Source organism: Plecotus auritus (genome assembly GCF_963455305.1).
Source record: "Plecotus auritus genome assembly, chromosome: 3".
Lineage (NCBI taxonomy): Eukaryota > Metazoa > Chordata > Mammalia > Chiroptera > Vespertilionidae > Plecotus > Plecotus auritus.
Window position 1 is genome coordinate 17,220,620 of NC_137772.1, and position 10,169 is coordinate 17,230,788.

Sequence of the window (10,169 nt, forward strand, 5' to 3'; positions counted from 1 at the left end):
GGCAAACCAGCCGGCCCCCACCCATGCACCAGGCCTCTAGCCTATCTAATAAGAGTAATATGCAAATTGACCATCATTCCAACACACAAGATGGCTGCCCCATGTGGTCAAAGATGACTGCCCCCATGTGGACACAAGATGGCCGCCACAAGATGGCCAGCAGGGTAGGGCAGTGGGAGGGACCAGGCCTGCAAGGGAGGCCAGTTGGGGCAGATCAAGCCTGCAGGGAAAGGCAGTTAGGGGTGACCAGGCTGGCAGAGGAGGGAAGTTGGGGGCGACCGGGCCTGCAGGGAAGGGCAGTTGGGGGGGACCCAGGCCTGCAGGGGAGAGCAGTTTGGGGCACCAGGCCTGCAGGGGAGGGCAGTTAGGGGTGACCAGGCCTGCAGGGGAGGGCAGTTGAGGGTGACCAGGCCTGCAGGTGAGGGAAGTTAGGGATGACCAGGCCTGCAGGGGAGGGCAATTAGGGGCAAACAGGCTGGCAGGGGAGCAGTTAGGCATCAATCAGGCTGGCAGGGGAGTGATTACGGGGTGATCAGGCTGGCAGGCAGAAGCGGTTAGGGGCAATCAGGAAGGCAGGCAAGTGAGCAGTTGGGAGCCAGCAGTCCTGGATTATGAGAGGGATGTCCGACTGCCTGTTTAGGCGTGATCCAGATAGGACATCCCTCGAGGGGTCCCAGATTGGAGAGGGTGCAGGCTGGGCTGAGGGCCACCCCCCTCCTGTGCACGAATTTCATGCACCGGGCCTCTAGTCTATATATATAAAAGGCTAATATGCTAAGTGTCCATCTGACTGGTAGCTATGATGCTCACTGACCACCAGGGGGCAGATGCTCAACACAGGAGCCGCCGAACTGCAGTGACTTAGCAGTGGCTGTTTTCAGGTGACGCACTCTAAAACTAGATAGGAGGGAGCCTGATTCTTCACAGGGCCACGTGATTCCATCTTCAGCCGTGGGTTATGTTGTTGCTGGGGCACTGTCGGCCCTGAATCTGGTTTACTGCACACTTGCGTTTGTGTTCCACACCCTGTACAATAGCAACTTTGCAGAGTGCCCTCTCCCACTCTGGGACCCCTCAGGGGATGTTGTAGAGCCAGTTTTGGCCTGATCCCCGCAGGCCAGGCCAAGGGACCCCACCTGCCAGAAGGACCCTTCTCACTCCGCAGATGCCCTTTGAGCCATGAGCCGCACACCACCCCAGGTGTGGGCAGGCTGGGGAGGGACTGTGGAAGGTTGGCTCCAGGGTGTGTCCAGCCTGTCTTGCCCAGTCCCGCCCCACCGGTCACCTTCTAATTAATTTCCTTTCAATGTGTACAAATCTGTGCACTGGGTCACTAACCTTCCTATAAAAACCTTCTTGATAAAAATCCCTGCCTAAGGGAAGGTGACCTTGCCTGAAATAGTCCATTCTTTTTAACTTCTTAGTCCCACCCTTTTTCTGTGTATAAGAACCCCCCATTTTTATAATGCCAGAGAGGATCCTTTTAATTATTAAGTGGAATGCTGCCCAATTAATGGATTGCTTAATAAACCCAATTAGATCTTCAAATTTACTTGGTTACATTTTGTTTTTTAGCAAGAGTGCAGATTAAAACTAATGTGCTCACTTATATCATAGTGCCCATGCAGCTGCTATGAAAAACAGCAGGTCATTTCTTCAAAATATTAAAAATAGAGTACCATATGATCCAGCAATTCCACTTCTGGGGAATTGAAAGCAGGGATTCCAAGAGGTATTAACACCCATATTCATAGCAGGATTATTTGCAGTAACCAAAAGGTAGAAGCAAGCAAAGTATGGATCAAAGGATGACTGGATAAACAAAACGTGGCATATACCTACAATGGAATGTTACTCAGCCTTAAAAAGGAAGGAAATTCTGACACCTGCTGCAACATGGGTGAACCTTGAAGACATGCTAAGTGAAATAAGCCAGTCATAGATACTAGAGTACTCCAATTCACATAGACAGGAAGTAGAATGGTGGTGGCCAAGGGCTTAGGGGATAGGAGGGGTGACGACAGAAATAGGGAGTTATTGAAAAGTGGTTAGAATTTCAGTTTGGGAAGATGGAAAAGTTCTGGCGATGGATGGTGGTGGTAGCAGTTATGCCATTGTAATTAGTTGGTTATTAATAACAAGAGGCCCGGTGCACGAAATTCATGCACTTGGTGGTGGTGGTCGGGGTCCCTCAGCCCAGCCTGTGCCCTCTTGCAGTCCGGGAGTCCTCGCCAGCTGTGAGCCCTGCTTCTGGCTGAGAAGCTCTCCCCTGTGGGAGCACAATGACCACCAGGGGGCAGCTCCTGCATTGAGCATCTGCCCCCTGGTGGTCAGTGCGCATCATAGCAACTGGTTGCTCCTCCGTTCAGTAGATTTGCATATTAGCCTTTTATTATATAGGATAGCAAGGGAACAAAAAGGAAGGCCAGACATTATAGGCATGTCATTTGGGCAGTTTCACCAGGAAGTCACAGTTTTATTTCCTCAGGGAACCATGGGTCCACTCCCTACAGAGGGGGAAGGCACCAGACAAAGGGGAAGATGGATGTGAAGTTGGGGTGACATACAGAAGTTAGTTGCCTGTCAATTTAGCCTGGGAAACCATAGATGGGCTAGAGGGGGTGGGGCCCATGCAGGCCCCCCAAATTTGGGAATACATAATTCCTTAGACCAGTGGTTCTCAACCTTTCTAATGCCGCGACCCTTTAATACAGTTCCTCATGTTGTGGTGACCCCCAGCCATAAAATTATTTTCGTTGCTACTTCATAACTGCAATTTTGCTACTGTTAATGAATCGTAATGTAAATATCTGTGTTTTCCGATGGTCTTAGGCTACCCTGCTAGCGGTTCTCAACCTGTGAGTCATGACCCACAGGTTGAGAACCGCTGCTGTAGAGCCTGAGACCATCGGAAAACACAGATATTTACATTACGATTCATTAACAGTAGCAAAATTGCAGTTATGAAGTAGCAACGAAAATAATTTTATGGCTGGGGGTCACCACAACATGAGGAACTGTATTAAAGGGTCGCGGCATTAGAAAGGTTGAGAACCACTGCCTTAGACAAAGGAGCGCTCTCTCTTGGCTCTCTGCTTCCTTTAGTTTTGTACCTGCCCATGTTCCCTCCATAGCCATGTGACCCTGCAGACCCCACACACAATGGACTGATGGACTGCAGTGGGAAGCTCAAACTAAGCTAGCCTGATGCTGGGTTAGACTGGGCAGACATGGAATGGAAACTCCGGGCAACTGCTTTAATTCTAGCCCTATTGGTGTCACACTGCATCTCTTCCATGGCCATCACACTGGACAATGAATGTGCCCAGGCTGCCTGTTACTAAGTAAGCCAATTAAGCAGAGGCAGGGTTGAATGGTATATAAGCATTTTCATTTTCCAATATTGCCGGCAGCATGGGAGAGCAGCAGGTCATCCACAAAAATCTGCTCTACCTGCCCCTCCCCGCCCCCCAATAAGTCAGCCGCTAATATTGAGTAGAAGGACAAAGATTACATGGGGAAACAGGCAAAAGGAATAAGAATGGGTATCTAAAAGAAATAAAAATGGGTATTTTGGTTACAGGTTACAAGCAATGTGGGCTGGAGGTTGCAAAGGGTGCACACCTCTAGGGACTCCACTGTTTTGGCAACAAGGCTGTTAATTTTTCCATGATGATAGGTAGTTCTTGGATAAGGAGAATGGACCACATTTCGAGGTTGACTTCCGGGTCCCGGAGCATACAACTCCCAGCCAGGTCAGAATGTACTTAAATCAGAACATAACAGTCACAGTTAACAGAGTATGATTAATATTTTTTATAATTATAGCTAGTCCCCACTATTCTATTTCTCACTCCCTGCCCTAAGAGCAGCATGGGACCTTGGAAACTAGGGGTGTAATTCCACTGAAATAAAGCTTTCTTCAATATCTCACTCTCAGAATTAGACGGAAATTCTAAGTCTCAGAAATTTCTTTTTCTTTGGGTATTGCAAGAAGCCCACTCCACCAGCAACCAGGTGGAACCAGGAGAGCTCTCCACCGATAACAGTAGTGCAATATGAATTTACTTAAAGCCAATGAGCTATACACTTAAAAATGGTTAAGATGGTAAATTCTATGTTTTCCTTATTTTACCACAATTTTTTAATTAAAACTTTTTCCAAGAAAGGTCCACCCTAAAATGTTCAGAATTAGCTGTACACCTGAAACTAATACAAAATAATATTGAATGTAAACTATAATTTAAAAATTAAATTAAAAGATAAAATGTTGAGAATTGTTTCAAACAAATGCTTAATTAGATTTTTAGAACATTTTAATTTTAACTAATTATAAAGATAGTGTACTTTCATTTTGAGAAATATAGACTATGAGGAAAATATTGTTAAAAGGGAATATTTAGAAAAATGTGAAATTATGACACAATATAAAATGAACGCATGTCAAAATTTTTATCTCCTTATTAATAACTAGAGGCCTGGTGCACGAAATTCATGCAGTGTGGGGGGGTGTCCCTCAGCCCAGCCTGCACCCTCTCTAATCTGGGACCCCTCGAGGGATGTCCGACTGCTCGTTTAGGCCCGATACCAGTAGGATTGGGCCTAAATGGGCAGTCGGACATCCCTCTAACAATCCAGGACTGCTGGCTCCCAACTGCTCGCTTGCCTGCCTTCCTGATTGCCCCTAACCGCTTCTGCCTGCCAGCCTGATCACCCCCTAACCACTCCCCTGCCAGCCTGATTGATGCCTAACTGCTCCCCTGACGGCCTGTTTGCCCCTAACTGAACTCCCCTGCAGGCCTGGTCACCCCTAACTGCCCTCCCCTGCAGGCCTGGTCACGCCCCCCCCCAACTGCCCTCCCTTGCAGGCCTGGTCCCCCCAACTGCTCTTCCCTGGATCCCCCCAACTGCCCTTCCCTGCAGGCCCAGTTGCCCCCAACTTCCGTCCTCTGCAGGCCTGATCACCCCTAACTGCCCTCCCCTGCAGGCTTGATCGCCCCCAACTGCCCTCCCTTGCAGGCCTGGTCCCTCCCAACTGCCCTCACCTGCTGGCCATCTTGTGGTGGCCATCTCGTGTCCACATAGGTGCAGTCATCTTTGACCACATGGGGGCAGCCATCTTGTGTGTTGGAGTGATGGCCAATTTGCATATTACTCTTTTATTAGATAGGCTAGAGGCCTGGTGCATGGGTGGGGGCCAGCTGGTTTGCCCTAAAGGGTGTCCCAGATCAGGGTGGGGGTTCCCTTGGGGTGTGGGGTGGCCTGGGCGAGGGGCCTGTGGTGGTTTGCAGGCTGGCCACGTCCCCAGAGACCCAAGGGGAGGCCCTGGTATCTGGGATTTATTTATCTTCTATAATTGAAACTTTGTAGCCTCTTGAGGGGAGGCCAAGTTAGGCCAGGGTTTGCGGAAAGCTTGGCTTCCTCCATCGCTGGGGGCAACTCAAGCCTCCTGCTCTCTCTAGCTCCTTGGCTGCCACCATTTTTGTTGGGATTTATGTATCTTCTATAATTGAAACTTTGTAGCCTGGAGTGGAGTCCAGGGTGGGCCAGGGTGTGCAGAAAGGTTGGCTTCCTCCATTGCCAGGGAAACCCAAGCCTCCTGCTCTCTCTGTGGCCGCACCATCTTGGTTGGGTTAATTTGCATACCCACTCCTGATTGGCTGGTGGGTATAGCTTCTGGGTGTGGCGGATGTATGATTAATTTGCATATTACTCTTTTATTAGATAGGATGAAACTAGTATGATGTTACAGCCAGTTCAAAACAATAATGTAAATAACGAATATATGTAGGCAAACAGGCATGCTAAAATAAATATAGAAATCAATGCCAAACTGGTCAGTTTACATTCTACTGACAAACTCATTTGTATTTCTATGGACAAAAATCAGTTGGAGGACTACAGGTTTTCTACAATTTACAGAATTGTAAAATGGCTCAAAAACAGTGGAAGGCCACAGGGCCCTATATAGTTAGATAGATCTGAAAAGTGTGGTAGACAGGACACCCAGTAACATCCCTCTCCTTTTGTGTGTGCCTCAAAATCTTTCAGGAGTCTGAGAAATAAAACAATCCCTTATCCCTGAAGCGCATTCGCTTTGATTCTTTTGAGTCAAACTTAATCTGGACTATGGAGCCTTTTAAAAATATATATTTTTTTGTTGATGAGAGAGAGAGAGAGAGGAACATCAATGATGAGAAAGAATTATCAATTGGCTGGCTGCCTCCTGCATGACTCCTATTGGGTACTGAGTCCGCAACTGGGTATGTGCTCATACTGGGAATGAAACCTTGACCTCCTGGTTCATAGGTCAGGGCTCAACCACTGAGCAACACCAGCTGAGCCTTTATTAAGCACATTAAACCGGTCAATTGAACAAAATGATCCAGTGCAATATTCCGGACACGCCTCTGGATCCTGGTGCACGCGTGCCCCCAGCCACTAGGCTGCGGGGAACTGAGGCGCCGCCCATTGGGCTGGGAGTGGCTGCAAGACCACAGCGTGAAACTTCGAGGGAGGACCGATGCGCGCGGGAGTGGAGGGAGGGGAGAGACACTTTGCCAAACGAGATTAGACGAGAAGCATAAAAGCTGCGCAGCCACTGAGCCCAGCTCGGCTGTCCTAGGGCACCGCCTCTTTCCTTCCCCGCCCACGGCCCCAGGGAGCCTCCGGAGGAGCCAGAGGCGGGGTGACCTTTGCTCGGTCCCAGAGCAGCCCTGCCGCGGAGCCAGGTGTTGGCGCTCCCCGAACCCCGAGCCCTCCCGGGGCCGCGCCGCTTTCTGCTCGCCCCTCCCACCCGGACCGGTTTGGCCCCAGCGGCGGTTTCTGGACGCCCGCACCTCGGACCGCGGTTTCGGTCACACCCGCCCGCGAGTGGTTTCGATTGCGGACGGCGGCCGGTCGGGAGGGCGGAGCGGCCGGAGCGCCAGGAGGGAGGTAGGGGCGAGCTGGAGGGAGGACCGTCCCGCATCGCACACCGAGAGCGGCCGGAGACAGCGGGGCGCAGGCCCCCGCCCGCGGCGGCGCCCCTGCGGACTTCGCGGCCGGAGCCCCGCGCTTCCGGGGCCGTCCGGGCCTGAGATCGCGAGGCCGCGGGGCCGAGGAGGCGTCGGCGGAGAAGGCGTCGGCGGAGAAGGCAGCAGGTGAGCGGCCCGCGGGAGCGCGGCCCGACGCCCGAGATGCGGACGCCGGCGGTGATGACGCTGGGCATGGTGCTGGCGCCCTGTGGGCTGCTGCTGACCCTGACCAGCACGCTGGCGCCCGGCTGGCGCCTGGTGAAGGGCTTCCTCGACCAGCCGAGGGACGTGGTGCTGTACCAGGGCCTGTGGGACATATGCCGCGAGCAGAGCAGCCGCGAGCGCGAGTGCGGCCAGCAGGACAAGCTGGGCTACTTCCAGGCCGAGCCGGTGCTGGTGGCGCGGGGACTGATGGTCACGTCGCTGGCCGTCACCGCCCTGGGGCTGCTGCTGGCGTCGCTCGGGGTGCGCTGCTGGGAGGATGAGCCCCACTTCGTGCTGGCCGGCGTCTCGGGCGTGGCGCTCTTCGCCGCCGGCCTCCTCAGCCTCATCCCGGTCTCCTGGTACAACCACTTCCTGCAGGACCGCGCCGTCCTGCCCGCGCCCGCCAGCCCGGTCACGGTGGAGGTCAGCTACAGCCTGGTGCTGGGCTACCTGGGCAGCTGCCTGCTGCTGCTGGGCGGCCTCTCGCTGGCGCTCAGCTTTGCGCCCTGGTGCGAGGAGTGCTGTCGCCGCCGCCGCAAGGCGTCCCGCAACGGCCCGCGCCACCCCAGCATCAGCACCGTGTACGTCGACTGGCCCCAGCCCGCGCTCACGCCCGCCATCAAGTACTACAGCGACGGCCAGCACCGGCCGCGGCCCGCCGAGGCCGGCCCCGCCGCTGCCAAGCCCAAGGTGGGCTTCCCCATGCCGCGGCCGCCGCCCAAGACCTACAGCAACCCCGTGGACGTGCTCGACGGGGAGACGGGGGCCAACTCCCAGGGCGCCTCCTCGCGCAGCACCCGGCCCTGCCAAAGCTCCCTGCCCTGCGACTCCGACCTGTAGGCGGCGCCCGCCCGCCTGGACGGAGGACAGGCCCGCCACAGTCCAGCTCTGAGCCACTGGAAACACCTGGCTGGGAGTCGGAGCCCTGGACCCCTTTCCTGTTCCTGTAGATGCTTTGGAGGGTGATCGTCCTTTCCTGCGGCCAAATTGGACTCCTTGGACGATTGATTCAGGTTGGGGGTTTTTTTTGTGTGTTTTTTGTTTGTTTGTTTTTTACAGAGGTTAGTTTTTCTCTCCAGAGGGACCAAGGGCCTCTTACAGAGTGACAGACTTTTCATACTTTTAGCTGAAGGACATATAGCGACTTTGCATCGTGTTGACCGGGGACAATAACAACAAGTCCAAACCAGCAAATAGAAGCTCAAAAACTATTTGACACCTTGAAACAATATTCTGAAATGCCGATGAACTTTGCATCAATCTAATTAAACATTATTAATTTCTTTCTGCTGTATAACTCCTTTTCATGCCAACTCTCAGAGACCCGTGCGTTTCTGGCTATGTTTGAAAGAGGCTCTTAAAAATAAACGCAGAGGCATGCAAAGACCAGCGGCGTCGGTGGCTTTTATGGAATGAGATGACCTGGTTAACCTATAGTTACATTTCTTTATGTGCACCTAGCATTCACCTTTTTTCACTACTTATTTTTGGTGTGAAAGTGGAGGTCACACCAGAGTTTCCCTTTCAGAAGCCAAAGAAGAACGAAGGGACTAATGCTATAATGTGGTTTTGTCTCTTGGCTCCCTCACCTTGAGAGAGAAGACCATGGATTAAACATTGTTGCAGAATGGAACATGCTGATCACATTAGGTTAAAGCACACGGTTTGTATATCTCTCATTTATAAATAAAATGTGAAAGACTTTCAGTATGCCCACAGGTGTTTTGTCTCCAGTACAACCTTGTGGCGTTCAAGCCTTCATTACTAACAAGGTCCTGGCCGCCTAGGCACTGTTGCTGAAACCCGGCTATCAGATCTTCGCACCTCTTAGCATAAGATTACCAAAAGGGGCCAACGGGCCCCCACTTCAATGCCTGGCTGCTTTACTTCCAGGTTCATGCCGTTGTCTGTGCAAAGCCACGTCTATTGTTGAAAAAACTATAAGCACCAGTTTCCACCTGAGGTGCGACTAGAAATCTTTTCCTCTGTTAACAGTGATGCCCGGTCACAGGTAGGCAGCCATGTGTTCATGAGCAGGACTAAATTTCCAAGTGATTGATTTCAAGGTGCTTTTACTGCACCGAATCTCATCTTTAAAACCTGCCCTTGGGAGCCAATTCAGAGGCAGGAAGGATCAGTTCAGCGAGCAGTGATAACAGCGCTAGAGAACTAACTGAACAGCTCATGCTGCTCAGTACCTGTGGGAGGGATAATACAGATTCACTTCCTTTGCCATTTTGTACTGGAATTACCTGTTTCTATCTTTTTGTGACCAAACTTTAAAGTGCAGGCATATCCCTTGGGGATCTTTTTCAAATGCAAATTTAATGGGTCTGGAGTGAGGCCTGAAACTGATTTCCTAAGATCACCCCAGAGATGCCAAAGCTGATGGTTCCTGGCCGCCACTTGGGGCTGCCAGGCTTTCACTGGGCCTGGGCCTCACTCAAATTTCAGTCCCACAGCAGCACATAATCAGACCTTTGAGAGCTTGCCCTCTAGCTGAGTTAAGGGCTATCCTCTAGGGAACAGAGGCAGAATGGAGAAAAACACTGCTTTTTTCAGCTAACACTTCAAAAATGGATTAGAGCCCTGGATGGCATGGCTCAGTGGTTAGAAGCATCAGCCCGTGCACCAGAGGGTCACAGGTTCAATTCCCAGTCAAGGGCATGTACCTGGGTTGCAGGTCTGATCCCCACTCCTGGTGGGGGCACGTGGGGGAGGCAACCAATCTGATGTGTTTTTCGCTCTCCCTTCCCCACCCCCCTCCTCCCCCACCCCACTCGTTTCACTCTCTCTAGAGTCAATGGAAAAAATATCCACACTCCTAGAGTGAGGATTTTTAAAAATGACTAGCACTCTTTTAGTTTGAAGAGTGATTCTCTCCAAAATCTTTGCGTAGGGTTGTTTTAACAGTGTGTTATGAATTTCCCAAGGTCAAGGAGGAGGAGG

The 10,169-nt window shown here is 51.7% G+C and overlaps 1 protein-coding gene across 1 annotated transcript; it reads left to right on the plus strand.

Annotated features, from left to right (window-relative positions):
* Window positions 1-6,934: 6,934 nt before the first annotated feature.
* CLDN23 (claudin 23) lies at window positions 6,935-8,920 on the plus strand. Its single transcript, XM_080660718.1, has one exon. It carries the CDS (start codon window positions 7,179-7,181, stop codon window positions 8,058-8,060), a length of 882 nt encoding a protein of 293 aa, XP_080516844.1. The 5' UTR covers window positions 6,935-7,178; the 3' UTR covers window positions 8,061-8,920.
* Window positions 8,921-10,169: the final 1,249 nt, after the last annotated feature.

Excerpts from the sequence above, each read along its gene's own strand:
- CLDN23 (XM_080660718.1), top strand. The coding sequence starts at position 7,179 with ATGCGGACGCCGGCGGTGATGACGCTGGGCATGGTGCTGGCGCCCTGT.